At 41.6% G+C, this 20,038-nt stretch overlaps 1 protein-coding gene across 1 annotated transcript in view; it reads right to left on the reverse strand.

The window, feature by feature from the left end:
• Window positions 1-11,448: 11,448 nt before the first annotated feature.
• Window positions 11,449-20,038, reverse strand: part of LOC121878084 (beta-hexosaminidase subunit alpha-like) — a 64,734-nt gene continuing 56,144 nt past the window's right edge. The window contains exons 10-13 of the mRNA XM_042384076.1: window positions 17,247-17,372; window positions 13,367-13,481; window positions 12,565-12,676; window positions 11,449-12,049 (exon numbers count right to left, since the gene is read on the reverse strand). Coding sequence (XP_042240010.1) covers window positions 11,793-12,049; window positions 12,565-12,676; window positions 13,367-13,481; window positions 17,247-17,372 — 610 coding nt within the window. The 3' untranslated portion in view covers window positions 11,449-11,792. The remainder of the gene's footprint in view (window positions 12,050-12,564; window positions 12,677-13,366; window positions 13,482-17,246; window positions 17,373-20,038) is intronic.

Consider the following 20,038-nt stretch of genomic DNA (forward strand, 5'->3'; position numbering starts at 1 on the left):
CCTGCACCTTGCTGCTGTCGTGGACCCAGCTGCTGTCACGAGCCCTAATCCGCTTCTGCTGACGCAGCCCCTGCTCCTGACCCAGGTCCACACCCCAGCAGGCGCATCTGACGACTCTGTACCTGTCATGAGGGAAGTACAACATTCATCGCCTCCACACACCCGTTTTCTCCCTCTCTCCCACAGATAGTGTGTATATAGACAGTTGTATCCAGCGACCGGCTCATCCACGCCATCGCCGTTGTCTCACATGAGGCATGCACCGCCCGTTCTGCCTCACATGTGCTAAGCAACTCTACAGACAACAAGTCTCCTACACCACCTGGAGGGAAGGGGGAGTATTGTAGTAGGGTGTGTCATACGGAGGCGAATTTTTTTTTTTTGAGTTTGAAAAATCGGCCCATGGTATTAATGATGTAGTTCTATGTGCAGAATCATGTGATATCTTCAGATTTGAAAAGTTTTCATTTTTTGCTAGGTAAATTTTAACTTGAAATCTTATGAAAATTCAGTATTCCCACCCTTTTACCAACACCACTAAATAGCTTATTTAAAGTAAAGTAAATGTATCAGGTTAATTTATTAGGATGAAAATGATCCAGAATAGTGAAAGAATGATCTTGACACATTTATTAAATTTAATATTCCTTTAGAAAACAAAATCATCAAATACAAAACCGGTTTTACTACTACGACCCGGTGTTGCTGCACACCATAGAGAACATGTCTTTCTTGCTTCTGTTTCTACTCATCACCTCCTGCTGACCACCTGAGCTCGGATGTAGCCTTCCCTCCTCTCCTGGCTGTACACGTGACTGCTGGCCTCGCTCACTTGCTGTACACAACGCTCTATACTCTGGGTGTGCGAGGGCCAGGCAGGGACATGCATGGGTTGTCCAGGAAAGCTCTGACTTGAACATTGGTGAGGCTGCAGGTAGAGAGGGGGCTCACTGCCAGCCTGGATGTTATCCAGATCTATGAGATCAGTGAGGGTTTAGCACCTATATTGACTTCAGGAGTCTTCCTGACTCTGAAGGAATCGTCACCAACTGATTCGTCATGCCCAGATCCTCTACAAGTCTCATATCCACGATCTTTTTTGACTGCCACTCTCTCTCCTCCTCATCTTACTGCAGAGCATTGTCTGCAGAACTGCTCCCGGGGATGAGCATAGGGAAAGATCTCCTCACAGTCTGCTCACACAATCTGAACAACCTTCCTTGGCTGACTCCTCAGGAGCTCAAGCTGGAAGAGAACATGCCTCGGACCTTCGGAGAACGATGACTTGACCTTGGTGTTGGAACCAATTTGGCAAGTAGACACCACGATGAATTGGACAATAAGTCTCCAGGTTGTGAAGTTGGTTCCTTTCAGTTTATGATGGGCGACCCAAATTCTGCAGAACCTGAGAGCCGTTGTGAGCCACCTAGAATGTGAGACTGGACCCTATCTGCAGGTAAGCAAGTCTATCAGGCATGACCCCAGTTTTGATGGCACTGCAAATCATGTAACCAGTACTGGTCAGTACTCAGGTCGTCAATGACAGTATGTGCAAGCTCAACGAGTGGAGGGCCAACTGTGATTTTTCAGTTTATTTTCTAACTCAGTGGCAGAGTCAAGCATCTTGCCAAGAGGTTGACCATCTGTTGTTTGAAAGAGTCTTGCCATCCAGCTCCTGGATCAGATGTCTGAGTGGCAACTCTGATTGTGGAGGTCACAAACAATCCAGACCAGCTTCCTCCCAATCTTCCGCTCTATCCACTGTATGACCCCCCCTTGCCACCCCTGTGTTCGTAGCAGTGCTGTCCTCCAATGGCCTGCAGCAGGGTCTGGTCTACCGTTCCTCTCTCTGAGCCAGTTCACAATGTTATCTGCCACTATCTCAGCTGGTTTCCTGATGTCATCTTTCTCTGGAGTGAAATGCCACAAATACTTCCCTCCTGGTTCACTGCAGCAGGAGTAGTGTTCCTCCTTCACCATGGCGAGGAACAACTTGTCAGAATCAAATTTCATGAACACCTTTAGTGTCATCCCTTCTCCCATCAAAGAACAAACAATTGATTCCATTTTTCTTATCCTTATCAAACTCCCTTCTAGGTTACTGACAAGTTTATCCTGAGCTCTCCTTACTTTGTTATGATCTATCACCAGGTGAACATCATCAGGTGTTATCAAACCACCGTCAATCCAGGCAGCTGTTGCTTTATCTCTGCAGTTTCTCTGAGACCAGTGTGGTGTCGCATGCTGGCCAGAGCTATGCTCGATATCTTTCCTATTTCTAGAATCTTATGCCTGAGGTTTTAGGATCATTATTTTCTGGGTTAGGGACAAAGTCACCATTCTCCTGGTCAGCACTCGGATCAGCCATGGGGAAGTCATTAAACTGAATCAGCTTGACTCCAATCATCCTTTTTACCTCAACCTGGGCCTTCTCAAGTCTCTTTTCCTCGGCAACTCTTTCTCCTCTTCTGTCTCTCTGTGGCAGCCTCCTGTCTCTCTTGGACTCCGGAATATCTTTGGCTAGAAATCATGAGAAGCCCTATACTGCCAGTCTTCTCTCTCTGTGCTTTGACAAATGCCAGTTCGATCACAGGAATCTTCAGTTCACGCTTGCAAATACATGAGATGTGGGCCTCGGATTTACAGTCACGATCGCATCTAAACTCAGGACAGAGAACAATTGGGCACTTGCAAGTAATTATGTCAAATAACTGGTCCAGTTGCTTGGCAAAGCTGTCCTTAACTGCAAGTTTTCCTCTCCTAAGAGAGATATCTCTTGCCTTTTCCCAACTGGCTAGCAGTCTCTCACTAATCTTCTTTTGACTTGTTATGACTGGAGGCTTGAACTGAGCGTTAGCCAGAGTGTACTGTGCCAAGACAGCTTTGGTCATATCACTGGCAATGTCTTTGTTTGTGTAAGTTCTTTGGTTCTTTTCACTGATTTGCCTGATTAAAACACCGTATCTCAGAGCATCTCTCAATGTAGGCAACTCCGACTTCAGGAGCTCTCTCCCAGACCCAAGATAGTGATTGAGATGGCTGGATTTTTGGTTCCTCGTCCTGACACAAGCAGCCATCGCAAATATTATCAACTTATAAATGCATCAGAATCTGAAACAGAAAAAAATATTGTTAGTTGGGTTGTTAAAGAATGAAGTCAGAAAGCAATGTTCACTATTTAATTGTAATGCACTAATGCAGCTGTACGTTAGATTTTCGATAAATTTCACGCTAAAATTTACCTAGCAAAAGGTTGTAAAATATTGAAACTGAAATTATTTTCTGTTTATATACACTAAAATCTACCAAAAAAGTGATGGGCCATTAGGTTTAGCTGATCTTCCCTCCTATGACACACCCTAGTATTGTAGTGGACGTCTCCCCTACAACTGCGTAGCTGCATGCCACCTGCTACATCTTCCCTAGCAACCAAACGAGCGGCCCAGGGGGGTGGGGGGGGCGTCACCAGATGCCACAGTATCCTAGCAACTGAGTCAAAAGACCGGGGTTTCCCAGGTTGACCCACGGATGACTCACGGCTGCTGGGTATATAAGCTCTGTCTCTCCATTGAGATTCATTCTGGCCTCTCTTCTTGAACACGCAACACCTCTTCCTCCGCCGCTGCCTGGCGGCCCTCGCTTCTCCTCCGCCTGCCTGGCGGTCCTCGCTCCCGCCGGCGAGCATGGCGACCCACCAGCTGTCTTTCTCTGAGCGTCCTCACCAACCAGCTCTCTTATTCTGCTCTCGGTTCCTGAACACGCAACACCTCCTCCAAGCAAGCTCCTCACTGTCCCGTTCTCATTCAACCTGGAGGCCAGCAACAGGCAACATCTTCTCTAACGAAGCTCCTGCACATCTACCTCCTTCAACACGCTACTCACCGAACGTGCCTACTGAGCAGCTCCTCACCACACGGCACCTCCAGCACCAGACTGTCTATCATATATCTTATATTATATAAGAAAACCACCACCTTAGAGTTTCCATCCATCCTGAGTGCTAGACAACTTATATCACGAAACCCTACAAACCCTTCCAATAGGTTAATCACCGTGCAAGTGTTTAAGCCTCCATTTTCATTTATTTTTCCTATACAATTCCCTATTTCTTTACTATTAACTATATATTGCTACTTGTAATAATTTTAAATTTCTCACTTTTTTAAGTTTTCGCTGTAAAGATAGATGAACGTGGTTTTGTCGGTGGTCAAGCATGTGCGACAACCATTAGCTGCCTTGAAGAGAGTTGCAGTTGTCGGGCGGCAGGTTTAAAAATACTGTATACTGTACATATTTATTTGTAGGAAAATATGAGAATTCGTCATATTCAATGATCATTTATGGCCCTCATCTGTACACTGTCCCAACATGGCCCTCATCTGTACACTGTCCCAAAAGGGCCCTCATCTGTACACTGTCCCAACATGGCCCTCATCTGTACACTGTCCCAACATAGCCCTCATCTGTACACTGTCCCATCATGGCCCTCATCTATACACTGACCCAACATGGCCCTCATCTGTACACTGTCTCATCATGACCCTCATCTGTACACTGTCCCAACATGGCCCTCATCAGTACACTGTCCCAACATAGCCTTCATCTGTACACTGTCCCAACATGGCCCTCATCTGTACACTGTCCCAACATCCTCATCTGTACACTGTCCCAACATGCCCTCATCTGTATACTGTCCCACATGCCCTCATCTGTGTACTGTCACATGGCCCCTCATCTGTACACTGTCCCAACATGGCCCCCATCTGTACACTGTCCCAACATGGCCTCATCTGTACACTGTCCAAATGGCCCTCATCTGTACACTGTCCCAACATGTCATCTGTATACTGTCAAATGATGGCCCCTCATCTGTACACTGTCCCAACATGTCATCTGTACATCATGACCCCATCTGCATATCACTGTCCCAACATGGCCCTCATCTGTACACTGTCCCCATGGCCCTCACTGTACACTGTACATGCCCAATCATCTGCCCCCATCTGTCACTCACTGTCATCATGGCCCTCATCTGTACACTGTCCCATCTGTACACTTATGGCCACATGGTCTGTATATCTGTCCCCATCATGGCCCTCATCTATACTGTCCAACATGGCCCCATCTGTACACGTCCCAACATGGCCCTCATCTGTACTGTCCCAACATGGCCCCTCATCTGTACAGTGTCCCACATGGCCCTACATGGGCCCCCACTGTCCCAACATGGCCCCTCATCTGTACACATGTCCCAACATGGCCCCTATCTACTGTCCCAACATCCTCATCTGTATACTGTCCCCATCATGGCATATACTGTCCCAACATGGCCCTCATCTGTACACTGTCCCATCATGACCCTCATCTGTACAGTGTCCCCAGCATATTCCCTCATCTATACACTGTCCCATCCTTAGCCTCATATGTATATTGTCCCCATCATTGACCCTCATCTACACTGTCCCCAACATGGCCTCAACACTGGCATAGCCTCATCTGTATACTGTCATCATGGCCCCATCTACTCGTCCCATCATAGCCCTCATCTGTACACTGTCCCAGCTTATGGTCCCAACATGGCCCTCATCTGTACTGGCCCTCACTGTCCTGTACACTGTCATATCTCTAACATAGCCCTCATCTACACTGTCCCAACATGGTCCCCTCATCTCACACTGTCCCAACATGGCCTCATCTATATCCCCTGTCATCTGTATACTGTCCAGCATGGCCCTCATCCTGTCCCCCAACATGGCCTCATGGACCCTCATCTGTACAGTGTCCCAACATAGCCCTCATCTATACACTGTCCCAACATGGCCCCATCTGTACTGTCCCCACATGACCCTATATCTATACTGTCCCAACATGGCCCCTCATCTGTACACTGTGGCCCTCCTGTATACTGTCATCATGCCCTCATCTATACACTGTCCCCATCCCCCCATCTGTATACTGTGGCCTCCTATACTGTCCCCTTGGCCCTCATCTGTACACTGTCTGCTTATAGCCCTCATCTGTACACCTGTCCCATCATGGACCCTCATCTGTACAGTGTCCCAACATAGCCCTCATCTATACACACTGTCCCATCATAGCCCCCATGTATATTGTCCCATCGTAGCCCTCATCTATACTGTCCCAACATGGCCCTCATCTGTACACACTGTCCCCAACATGACCCTCATCTGTATACTCCCCATCATGGTCCCCTCATCCCTGTCCCATCATAGCCCCTCATCTGTATACTGTCCTGCATCCCTCATCTATACTGCATCTGTACACTGTCCCAACATCATCTGTACACTATCCCAACATGGCCTCATCTCAGTGTCCCAACATGGCCCTCATCTATACTGTCCCAACATGGCCCTCATCTGTATACTGTCCCAACATGGCCCTCATCTGTACACTGTCCCAACATGGCCCTCATCTGTACACTATCCCAACATGGCCCTCATCTGTACAGTGTCCCAACATGGCCCTCATCTATACACTGTCCCATCATAGCCCTCATATGTATATTGTCCCATCGTGACCCTCATCTATACTGTCCCAACATGGCCCTCATCTGTACACTGACCCATAATGGCCCTCATCTGTATACTATCCCATCCTGGCCCTTATCTCTACTGTCCCATCCTGGCCCTCATCTATACACTGTGTCCCAACATGGCCATCTTCTGTACACTGTGTTCCATCATGACCATCTTCTGTACATTGTGTTCCATCATGACCATCTGTACACTGTGACCCATCATGGCCATCCTCTGTACTGTGGGAGTTGTTGACTAAGGGAGATGACTAGTTTATTTACTTCAATACTCTGGGTTATGGGGTCAGCAGTTCAAAAGTTTTTCCAATAGTGGCACTGATATGCTATGGAGTAAGTGTGGCCCAGGGACCATGCACCACTTGCTGGCCAACCTCGCTGTAACTTCAAGTGTGAGTAGATACTTCAGACTGTGGCTGTGTTGCTCATCACAACTCCCCCTCCAACAGGCATTGTGATACTCGGACTCTGGGGAATTCACCCATAGATTTTTTAAGTAGATTATCCCTAGAGATAAGCCTTAACTATAGTTTAATACTAAATCGTTTCACCATAACTAGCCATCTTGTGCAAATATTGTAGGTATTTGTTGTTATATACTGTACTGTGTTAATGAATACTACACAGAAAATATAATGAGCTATCTACTCGTATTTACAGTAATCTTTATTATTAGATAGGGTCTATTTTTATATCACACCACTTTGTGCCATATCCTCAAGTCCGATGGTGCACTTGGCCATCAGGCACCAAACGCTTGTGTGGGGCGAGGTTATTCAAGAACGTGCTTCAGGCAATACGATAGGTCAGGATCGCGTTGTACCGGACAGGGCTACCAATATTTCCAAATCAGCTCGATAACCCACTGTGACCACAACCCAGGCCTCAAGTACCCCAATAATATTTGCTCAAACACAAAAAATGTAACCAAAACTAAAATAAAATTACTTATCCTCACATGACCAAACAAACATAAAAGTGTTAAGAGGATATCTATGAGATACAAAAATTATTATTCTCTGGTGTTTGTGACGTTTGTTTTGAGTTATATTTCACCAGATTTTGGCCAAACTGGGATGGCCAATGGTTGGCGTTTAATGAGTCAGCTGACACAACAAGGCACACAGTGTTGTTTATTCGCGGCTGCACGTTCTTGATCAGCCGGGAATACTTTACTCTTGTAAATAACTGACAATCTTTGAATGCAAATGGAAACAACAAACTCATTTTCTATCAACTTTGAATATATTCTATCTAAATATATAAAAAATTGGGACGGTGAAAAAGGTTTTTAAATTCATTGGGACTTCATTGGGTAGGTACTGTATGTATATGGATGAATAGAATAATCCAGCTCAACAACTTTCACAGTAATGGCAACATCCTTTAACACAGTTGCAGGACACTAAATGCAGGAAGTCATCAGGAGCTGGAGGTTTTATTGTGGGTGTTGACCGAAGTCCTACTCCATATTTCTCCCACCACCAGTGGATGGGAGAGAGGAAGTTACCAAGCCAATTTTGTACTTGAAGGAAAGCTCTTTATGGAGTGTAAATGAGCTGCATTAGATGTCAGTGGCAATGTGGCAAAGTCAAACTTGGATTTTTTTTTTATCCGAGCTAAAGCTGTTTTGTACGCATAAAACCGATTTTTGTCCAAGGAATCAGTTGTGCAACTTCCATGCTTATAAAGAGTGAAGGTTTGGCCAGCATTAACCACATCATCTGCTGGAGCTTTTGGATCACTGAACACAGTTACTTAATCACATATATCTTGGTTATGCTTTAGGACATGAAGAGCTTTTTTTTTTTGCCTTTTCCATAAAGAGCTGATGTTGTGTCAACTGTTAACTGAATGAAGTAAAAGGAGATGCTGGCCCATGTTTCCCAGATTTGCTTGTAGTTTGCTACTGTCATAAACCTTGTTGGGATCATGAGCTCTACCTGGCTTCACGAAGAGTATATCAGTTCCAACACCTCCTGTTGTAACCCGTGTCTCCTAACGACACCATCACAGTAGTAGTATCACTATTTATGAAAGAATGGGTATTGGTCGAGTAACGACGGATGTGATTGGTGGATGGGTTTGCTATAGGTCATATTGGTTGGCCATTTGTTGACACAGGTTACCACAGGGAGTGTAGGAACTCATTTCTGCAACTGGACCTTCTAGATGCCAGACTGCATCATTAGAGGCTCTGACCTCAGCCTCTTATAATCTCTCATTAACTACCAGCTCACAGTGCACAGTTACATTGTTCAAGGGCATTCACCCTATGTTTGGATAATTCTAGTTCTCTAATAAAACAACTAAACAAACTCATTGGGTTTAGAAATACACCCAATAAACTCAAGTGCTAATGGTGTGACCAGCCAACTATATTAACAGATAATAGTGATGCCAACTATCTATATGAAGATACAGCAGTAACAACGATGCCTTAGATGAAACAGAAATTTTTTTACCATATACAAATAAATTTCCATTGAATTATAACAATAAAAACAAAGTTATCACTATTTGACAAAAACTTTTTTTTACAACTGTTAGTATACTACATTGGTCCCTCTGTTAACGAACACAATTCGTTCCAGAAGGTTCCCTGTTAAAATGACTAAAAAATTTAATATAAAACTTGGAAAATTATTGAATAGTACAACCTACTTGATATTTACTCCAATTTTAACGAATGTAAGCCCTAGAACCGATTTCTGTATTGGCGGACTAATCGTCCAGCTGGTGTGCAAGCCAAAGCACGTCGAAACATTTTCGTAAAAATTTCGCTAACCTAATTTTTGTTCGTTATCCGAAATGAAGATTCTTATGGAAGGTACTGTAATTCGTTAACCGAAATTTCGTTAACCGAGGCGTTCGTTAACCAAGGGACCACTACTGTACAAAGAGGCAACTACATAATGAGTTAAAATATTGGATTGGCACAGATTGACTCAAAATAAGTTATCATTCCCAGACAATTCATATTACAGTATTATACCATACATGCAATAGTTCTTAACTTAAGATATTGTCGTAATTTAAGCAATCTTTATTTTTTATTTTAGCTATAGTGTGCTGGATTATCTTTTTTGTATTTATTTATTTTATAAAAGTTATAAGTAGATAACTTATAATTAGTACTATACCAGACACTCAGAAAGGTAAATCAATTTGGCTTGTAAATGTAAGTGAAATTTATTTGAAGGTAATTTCTCAGGTGGTCCCTTGGTTAACGAGCACAATTCGTTCCAGAAGGTTGCTCGTTAACCGAAAAATTCGTTAACCGAAACCATTGTTTCAATGGGTTTTTGGGTAACTGGTTCCAGCTCACCGAAAATTACATACAAAGTAAAAAAAATGCAATAAAGTACACTTACTTTGAGGTGTGTATGTAGAAGGCTCCTGGTTGATGATGATGATGATGATGGGAATTAGAAGTGGGAGGAGGAGAAGCGAGAAGAGAAGGAAGTGGAGGTGGAGAAGCATTTTACTGCTTCTTGGAAGGTGAGTCTCCTTCCATTAGAATGTCAGGAACCTCTGGACTGACAGATTCTCCACCAGGAACATCCTTTCTCCTTCTTGAAGTGGAAGGCTGAGGGCTAGCATCTTGTTCCCGCTGCCTTTTACTGAAGAAACTGTCAATTTTTGTCTGTGGGGCATCTCTCCTCCTCATCATTAACTGATGTTTAAAGGAGACCACTGTGTCCTTAACATGACAGTTTCCTGAACTTATCCCAGTGGTGAACAACATCTTTCAACTCTGAAGTTGACATATGGTCATCACTTTCCGTTTCCTCCTCACCACTGTCAGCCTCTAACATCTCATCCAGTTGCTGCAAGTCATCAGAAGTAAGTTCCTGCTCATGAGACATCACAAGCTCTTCCACATCATCATCCTCCACTTCAAGGCCCAATGACTGACCAATGAACACAATCTCCTGGTGCAACTCTGTTTCATCCTGAAATCCCTCAAAATCATGGACTACTGATGGCCACAATGCTTTCCATGAAAAATTGAGGGATCTAGTGGAGACTTCTTGCCATGTGGACACAATCAATTTTACAGCCTCCAGGATGTTAAACAGTGTCTTCCAGAACTGTGCCAGTGTTAGTTCAGGATCAGTGGAAGTTGCCTGATAACACCTCCTAAATATTTTCTTCATGTACAGCTTCTTAAAGATGCTGATCACATTCTGGTCCATTGGCTGTATGATTGATGTAGTGTTGGGAGGCAAAAACAACACTTTAGTAGATCACATACAGACTGTATGTGATCTACTAAAGAATTCTTTTAGATCTCGTGACTTTACAAGTAAGAAAGCGTCATTTGCTTACCCTAGCATTTTCTCACGACACGCCACTGGTGTTGACAGGCTGTTTGGCACGCATAAAACTAGTTTCCTGTACTGTACTTCAATTATGTTCAATAATTGTTAAAATGACTAAAAAAATAAATATAAAACTTTTAAAATGATTGAATAGTACAACCTTCTTGATATTTAAAATGGTAAGGAATTTAAGCCCTAGAACCGATTACTGTATTGGCGGACTAATACGACAGCTAGTGTGCAAGCGAAAACATGTTGAGGGGCGCTCGTAAGGAATTCGTTAACCGAGGGAATGCTCGTTAACCGAAGTTAAGAATCTTATGGAAGGTAATTCGTTAACCGAAATCTCGTTAACCGAGGCGCTCATTAACCGAGGGATCACTGTACAACCAAGTTTTCTCCTGCTTAATATATTACTGATAACTGGCAAAAGGATGAAAATAAAAATAAGGCTTTTATCAGAATACAGAAATAGTACGAAAAGTGAAAAATAGACCCTCAACCAATGGTGCCAAAGTCCACAACACAATACAGTACAGTATAGGGAGATGACATATTAAAACCAACAGAAAATTTTATAAATTTTTTTCATGTGCCAAAATAACAAGTTCTTCAGTATTTTGCATCAAATATTAGGCTAGGAAGTATTCTTCATATGCAGTACACTAATAGGTTTGGACTACAGTATTAGTAACAGAACCAATTACCAATACAGTGTAATGCCTTTTGTGAGAAGACACTGTTATTAATATGGATGTTGCAGCAAGTGTTCATATATTTGGAGTGTGTAATCTGACTTAGACAAATTACTGCACAGCCAGAGTTCTATGTAGTAGCTCCAGGATACTGCCCATACTTTCAGGACAGAAAGATCTAACATCACAAATGGGTTTAAGATGATTGATCTTTCAAATTTAATATACATCAGCACTACAGAAAGAAGGCCAGAGAGGCTCAACATCATAACCCCTAGCAAGAAGTCTACAGCGGTGCTCTTCAAGCCTAGGTGTAGCCTCACTGGTACTGTTGGTATGTTCAGAAGAACTCCACAGCTTCTCAGCAACAACAGATGCCCGAGGCCATGTGCGAGATATTAGATTAGTGCGATCCACGTACTCTCCCCACATGCATGTCTCTCCACCCATTACCAGCTGCTTTTGGCTGTCTGTACCTGGTGGGTAAAAATGAACATTATCATGATTGGTACAGCACAAAAGTGCAGACCCCAAGATACAGGTAAGGGAAAGATACTTCTTATCATTACTAAATAATATACAGTATACAGTAAGAGTAAAACAGTAGTACCATTAAATAAAACAAATAATATAAAAAACTATATTAACAGAGAAAATCACATGTAAAATGTTTATTAATTAATTAATAATTAAAGAAAATAAAAGTAGAGACTTTCCAATTCAACTTTCATTAAAACTTTTTTAACAATACTGTACTCAAAATAAAGTCTCAGAGGAAATTTTTAACACACTATATGGGGTCTGAAGCTCTGAAGAGGATGAAAAAGGACAAGATCTATAAAAACAGTAATTGGGACAATATTAATAACTTAAGTGAAGCTGGGTTGTGGTGGAGAACCTTATAAATATTTATCTAAAATGCCTATCAATCTATCATCATGCCACAAATCACCATTAATGGGCACATGGTTTTTCCTTCAAAACAACTTACCATGAAAATCTTGGGGGTCACACTCATAATACTTGTGCCAGTCTACCCCATAGCTGATGTAATTGAGATACCAACATGAGGACAACACTGTCTTGTATCCTGCAGATGTCACCTGAAATGCAACATTGTAGTTTACTTTCACTCTCCGTAAATTCATTGTTTACACTTATGTATTTTTCAATCACTATTAATGAAAAAGATCACTTAGAGAAACTATTGACCATTTTCAAACAGTAATGTTAAGTACATATCTCTTTCGGTACTGTATTTAAAGAGGCTTTTGATTTTCCAAAGAAGTTTAATTCATATCACATTCAGTTCTTTATTTCCTCCTATCATGCAAGGATAGATATTGAACTTGTGAGCTGAATGAGTTGATCAGTGTGTAGCCTATGTAAACAGTATACAGTACTGAATAAAGTGTTAATGCTGTAGAGTGCAGTACTGTATCTAGTTTAATAATCTCTTATAGTATGTAGATTACTGAACTACTAATCATGATTTCATATTTACTTCAGTATTCTCAATTAAAGAAATTACTGCTTTCAGCTCCAGAGTGGGTGAATTGGTTCGGTTTCTAGCAAAAACAGTATTCATACTGTGCAGTATTTCTATGTGCACCTCACTGTATACTCCCACTTGACTCAGTATTTTAATATAATTTATTAAACAATTTAATGTTCAGCTTAATATTCTCTTGGCCAACTCAGTGCTGTATCATTAACTACAGTGATGATACAGCCTGATAAAAGCTCAACATTTATACAGTAAAGTATCTATTGTTCATTAATCACTCACATACCTGATTCAGTTCATGCTTCCAAGCCACTGGAACATTTTCATATTTCCACACATGTACAATTGTGTCATTGGCAATTTCCACTCCATTGTCAAACACCTCCTGCCACACTAAGTACCTGTGTGAGGATAAACAGTTTAATGTCCTAATGTGACACAGGTATAAACCCTCTAATCTTGGACCCGAGGGACCAAGACTGAATTGGTTTTGAGCAGTGGCTTCCTGTGTGGGGGCATGAGGTCATGTAAAATTCAAATATAGTGACATTCGTTTTTGTGACAAATGAAACAAATTAATTTAACCCTCAAGTTCGTGCTTTATTAATAAAGTAATAAAGCACGGACTTGAGGGTAGACTCACATTTTTAATAAATTTGTTTCTGATTATTTGAGAGGATTTTCCAATTGTTATTTATTCATATGTGTTTTGTGTGTGTGCGTGTCTACACACACTCTACAACCCTGTAAATGTATTCAACACATATCATTATGTCTAAATCAAATGTAAGTTTGTATATTTTCAGCCACCGGCTGCAACTCAATTAATAAACAGTTTATTATTATTATTATTATTATTATTATTATTATTATTATTATTATTATTATTATTATTATTATTATTATTATTATTATTATTATTATTATTATTATTATTATTATTATTATTTTTATTATTATTACTGTACTGTACTTACAATACAGTACAGTCAAAGGAAATTACTGTCTCTTAGAACGAATGGCTCCCTGTCCCAGCCGCGAAAATGCCGGCAGCTTTAAAACTACCCGCAGACATTCTTGGGTACATCCAGGGTGTCATCCGCGAATAATAGAGGACCGCAAAATAAAAATCCGCAAACTTGGGGGGCCCCCTGTACATATCAAAATATTTTGAAATGATTCATATTTTGAAATTTTACAAAATATAATGAAATTTGTAATATATTTTTAGTAACAGCAAATTATTACGAATTATGAGTGATTTAGAAATTAGGAGGTACAAATTATTGGTTTTACTGTGTTGTCTCATCAGATTTCCTCCAACCAGTATATTAACAGGTACTACTAGACCATAGAGTTTTTCATACATCTTATATATGTAACAGTGATATCACTGCGAGTCATTCTGTGGACAAAGATTGAAACTGGTTCGAGCAGGCAGCAAGTGCAGTTGTCAGTAGTTTACAATGCTCATATAGTTTGAGTCAGTTAAAAAGTCTGCTGTCCTTTGAAGCCCCAATTAAGACCCAATAAAATGTGAATGGACAAATGTAAGTCTATATATGTCGTACAGCAGTTTGGACAAGATCAATGATAATGATAAAATGATATACACTGTACTGAATGATGATGAAATGAGTGTATCGGCAGCCAATCGCAAATCAGCAAAAAGTTTCAAGTTAGCCAATCATGGGTAGATCAATGTGTTGTATCCACCTTGATGTTAGCTTGGGTATTCCTCCTATCCACTACAACATGACCAGACAACAGATAGAATTAGCTAAGTGAGAGAATATGGTGAAATGTTGGGAGCCAGAATTGGAGCAGACACCAGCTGAACTAGTGGCCCACACCTATGCCCGTGGGAACTGTTCCGCGACCAACCGCAGCTCATCCAGGACCTCGTCGCCTCTATGCCCGACAGACTGCGAGCGGTGATCAAGATGAAGGGTGGGTGGACTTATTACGAAGATTAGGTATAAATGTAAATCATATATGTGTATTTGGATTACCCTCTGATTATGATGGCTATTATACCCTGGCATATAACAAAAGAGCAACCTAATACTGTAGTGTGGAATTTAGGAACTTAACATAATTGATGAGAGAAGATAATGGATATAATGGATGTGAGACAATATTACATACAGTATGCTCATTGGCATGGATTGGTTTAAAGCACAGTTATAAATGAATTGGGCAAGTTTGTATCGAAATGTGCAGTTTTAAAGGCAATTGTCCAGCTACAATGATATGTTTCTTCTAATAAAATAGGATGCTTTCAGGGATGACTCACGATGACAATTCACTAAACATCTTGCCACCTGCTATGATGCCTATGAACAATAATTAGCTATAATATTGGAGAATGAGTTGCTGTGTATGATCAATTACAAATATATTAGTGCTTGTCAATTTCTATGTGTAGTTGTATCTTACAAGCCCTGATAATCGACTTTTAGATAATCATACATGTAACATGTGGCATAACAGATTGTGGGTGAGTGCTTACAATCACTACATACTACAGCTAGGCACAACACAGGCCACTGCATGGTGAGTGGCCTTCCATGATGTGGGCTGAGTAGCGGTGTGACTGGCTGTCACACCGCTACCATCATCATTCAATAGATCACTGTCAATCAAGTCAAAACTGAGATATGGGATATAAGACTGAAATTCGGACATATTCCTTTCATTAGGTCATACATGGGTCTTTATAGAACAGCTGAATTTATAACCGATTGAAACTATATAAACGTTAGAAACTACTGATAACTGCACTTGCTGCCTGTTTGAGCCTGTTTCAATCTATGTCCACAGAATGACCCGCAATGACGTCACTGTTACAGTATACAGTTAACCCTCACTTTACGCGGTCCCGCATTCCGCGTTTCCACGTTTACGCGGTGCCCTGCCGGAACCCAGGATGCTCACATTCCGCGGTGCGTGTACCCCTTTACGCGGAGAGCGGCTGGCGAGCCGCGCCATTTTTGGATCCAAACCTCCCGCCATCCGCCATGTTGTGTAAGCTGCGCGAACATGGTGCGCACAAGGTCGCCCAGTCATCAAAACATTACCAGTTCTTCACCCGCCACCCACCACAGCCGGCCCAAGTCAGTGATAGTGATAATTATGGTGAGGATATGGACTTATATGGACTTTGGGGAGTTTGACAAAGAGGCCCTGCAAGCCTCTGTGGTGGATAGTGATACAATTGATACAAGTGACACAGGTGAGGGCCAATAATCTGCCCTCTGCCTCGGAACCAACCGCCCATCCCCGTGTGCCCAGCCATTTTTTCTACTAATGTAAGTGTTAAAAAACCTAATATTATTGATATTTCTCTTAATTATTAATTGTGTGTGCATACCATCATAAAGTTAAGATAATATTTTTACTACAACATAGTTGTGTGTCGTCAAAAAGTGGAGTTTGGGGATCGGCCCGGACTCCATTTCAATTAATCCCATATGTTATGTTATTCACTTTACGCGTTTCTCACTTTACGCGGGACCCTCCGGGTTACATTAACCGCGTAAAGTGAGGGTTAACTGTATAAGATATATGACAAACTCTATGGTCTAGTAATACCTGTTAATATACTGGTTGTAGGAAATCTAATAAGGGCAACATACAATAAAGCATATCAAAAACTTGTAAGTATTAAGTATAAAAACAAATATGTACTAATATGGGTATATCCAACAAAATATTAAAGTAATAGAAATACAGGGTGCACATAAAGTCTTTCCCTGATTATGAAAAATCATATCTCGAAGACCATTCTAGAGAGAAACATGAATGTTGTAGCATTGTGTAGACGAATTCATAGATTTTTTTTTTCATGCATGTTTTAAGCTGCAAAAAACTGTATGTTTGTACCTAGCATATGTTTTGTGTAATAAATGTTTGTAATCAGGGAAAGACTTTATGCTCACCCAACCTCAAGCCAAGTGGACAAACAATGGGTAGATCAAGATGTCATATCTATTTATAGGCCACCAAATATATGCTGTAAAAACACTACACTCACTCTTTCCAATCAGGTTTAATTTGTGTTATCAGAATATAGTCTGGATATACTGTATAGACACAGAGCCTTTACCCAAATAATACCCCAGTAAGAAACTTATTCATGAGTAGAAATTGTATTCAAAACTAACCCATTCTTGGTAGGAAGGTTGGAAACTATGTCCACGAGTTTGGTGATGTAGACCTGCTCTAACTTGCTGTAGTCACCAGTGATATTGATCTTCGCCATAAAGTCTGTAATGTTCGGGTTGCTTTTCCTGGAAAATCACTCACATATTATTTATTAAAAATAAAGAATGTGTACCAATAGTGACAGACATAAGTAATATACATTAATGCATGATTAGATCAAATAGGTATACAGTATTAGAATTTCTCCCCATGTGATTCACTCAAGATTATCACTGTATTGGTCCTGTACAATGAAACGATAAAATATAATACAGTAGCTACATACTACAATGATACACAAATTAGATGTATTACTATCCTGTAAGATAATGCATACTAATCTCAAGGTATAAAATCCCAAAATAGATTTATAAAAATAATATGTAAAAACTCATTTAGATCATTGTTTATATCCCTGTAAAACATTTCCATTTAGCATGACTGAAGGTGTTTCACAAATCATATCAGGGCACCAATTCTAATACAATATGAGGTAGAGGCTCACCCAGTAGGATTTCCTGTTTGCCTGGAAACCCCATTGGGACACATGGAGCTTACTCTAGACAAGAAGTTTCAACTTCTTACCAGCTGTTTTAAGCCAGATGTGGACTACAATTTCCCACCAAGAGAGGAATCTGGCCAAGTTCCAGCATGCCTGGCTTCGACAGTACACTTGGCTGGTTTACAGTCGACAAAAAAATGGTGGCTACTGTGTCAACTGTCTCCTGTTTGGGCAGAGTATCAAGGGAGACCTCATCAGTCGAGTACAGAAACGTTTCACCAAGTTCAAGACCAAGTTATCCCACCATGACATCCAAGAGTCACATACTGGCAACTACCAAGCCCTCAGACTTCCTAGATGTAACGAATGGTAAACGTGAGGACATTCAGAGTTTGATGAATCATGCGCTGGTTATTAGACTGCATGAAAACACATTAAAACTGGAATCCATCATCAAAAATATCATTTTCTGTGGCCGTCAGATCATTTATCTGCGAGGACACAAAAACAATACCAATCGTGGCAACTTTCTGACCCTCCTGACTTCAGTATGGAGGCATGTCCCTCAGCACAACTGCCAAGAATGCTCTGTACAAATCTTGGAATATCCAGAACCAGTTGATTCACATTTGTGGAGAACAGATTTGTGACAATATTCTCCAGAAGGTTTTCTCCCATCACAGCTAATGAGGTCACTGACTCTGCCTGCAAGCAGCAGCTCAGCATTACCAAATCAGAGAGGACCTGGTGGACTTTTTTGGAGGAAGACAATGTGGTAACTGGCAGAAATCTAGCAGAGATGACAACCAGCATCACAGGGTATGGACTTGACATCAACATCTTAAGAGGTGAGGCCTATGACAGTGCTGGCAACATGGCTGGGAGCTCCAAGGGGGCAGCAGCTATCATTAAGAAGACCAAACCCTTGGCTCTCTACCAGCACTGCTCATCATATTCCCTCAACCTGGCTGTTGTTAAGTGCATCAAGATCACCAGTGTCAGGAACATGATGGGCAACAAGGACAGGATTTCAAAAGTTTCTTTTATGGAAGAGCATCCCAAACATGCACATACCTTTGAGGTGGCTGTCCTGGAGACCCAACCAGAATCAAGGAAACACGAGCTGAAAAACTTATGCCATACCTGTTGGGCGCAATGGCTAGACGCCCTAAAACCTTTGTGGAGTTATATCCCTTGGTGTTGGCTTGTATGGAGAACATTGTGGAGGTTGGTCCTGGCAACTGGTCCACAGACTTACTGATTGATGCCCAGGCCCTGCTGCTCACCATCACCAGGACAGACTTCACTGTGTCCTGATGATCACCAATAATGCACTATCCTACCTGAAAGGTGTGACCACCAGCCTTCAAGCAGAGGCCAAGGACATCGATGAGGCTAGCAGTGAAGTTAATTGTGTGAGAGCAGCATTACGTGACATCCGAAACAACATGGATGATTACTATTTTGAATGGTTTCATCAACCAGAACAGCTGTGTGAGGCTGTAAGTGTCACATCTTTCATGCCCAAACTCTGCAAATGCCAATAACACTGAGAAAACACATCAGCTGATGGACCAGCTGACTACTACAGGAGAACAGTGGCCATTCCACTCCGAGACCATCTCCTGGCAGAGCCGGAGATGACATTCAACCCTGCACCAGAAGGCCTTCCAGGGACTCAGCATCATCCCATCCATCTTGGTAACCCTAACACCAGCAGAGGGCAACAGATGAATACCAAAGCTGGTTGACCTCCGCCGGGAGGACCTGCCATCCCCTTGCAGCATCACGAGTGAGGTACACACCTTGCGTGTCAGGTGGAAAAAAAAAGGCCAAAGACCAGTTCCCCACCAACCTTCCAACTACATTGACCACCACCCTCCCTCAAACACCTTGGTTACATGTTCCCCAATGTGAGGGCAATACTCATTATCCTGTGCACCCTGCCAGTAACAACATGCTCAGCAAAAAAATCTTTTAGTGGACTGAAAAGAATAAAAACACTATTCAGATCAATAATGGTGAGTGAGAGACTGCAACAAGATATAACAGTGGACATAAACCAAGCAAATGACACATTTATACAAAGATATCCCTGGAAGATGAAATTTGCAAATATGCTTGCTGAAAAGTATAAGTATTTCATGTTTGTGCAAAAACTATATTTTACACGAATTTTATGACCTTTCTATGATCTTTTAACATTAGGGTGCTAAATGATAAAAATGTGTTAAACATTCAGCACAGTAG

The sequence above is a fragment of the Homarus americanus genome, unplaced genomic scaffold (genome assembly GCF_018991925.1).
Source record: "Homarus americanus isolate GMGI-L3 unplaced genomic scaffold, GMGI_Hamer_2.0 scaffold45562, whole genome shotgun sequence".
Taxonomy (NCBI): domain Eukaryota; kingdom Metazoa; phylum Arthropoda; class Malacostraca; order Decapoda; family Nephropidae; genus Homarus; species Homarus americanus.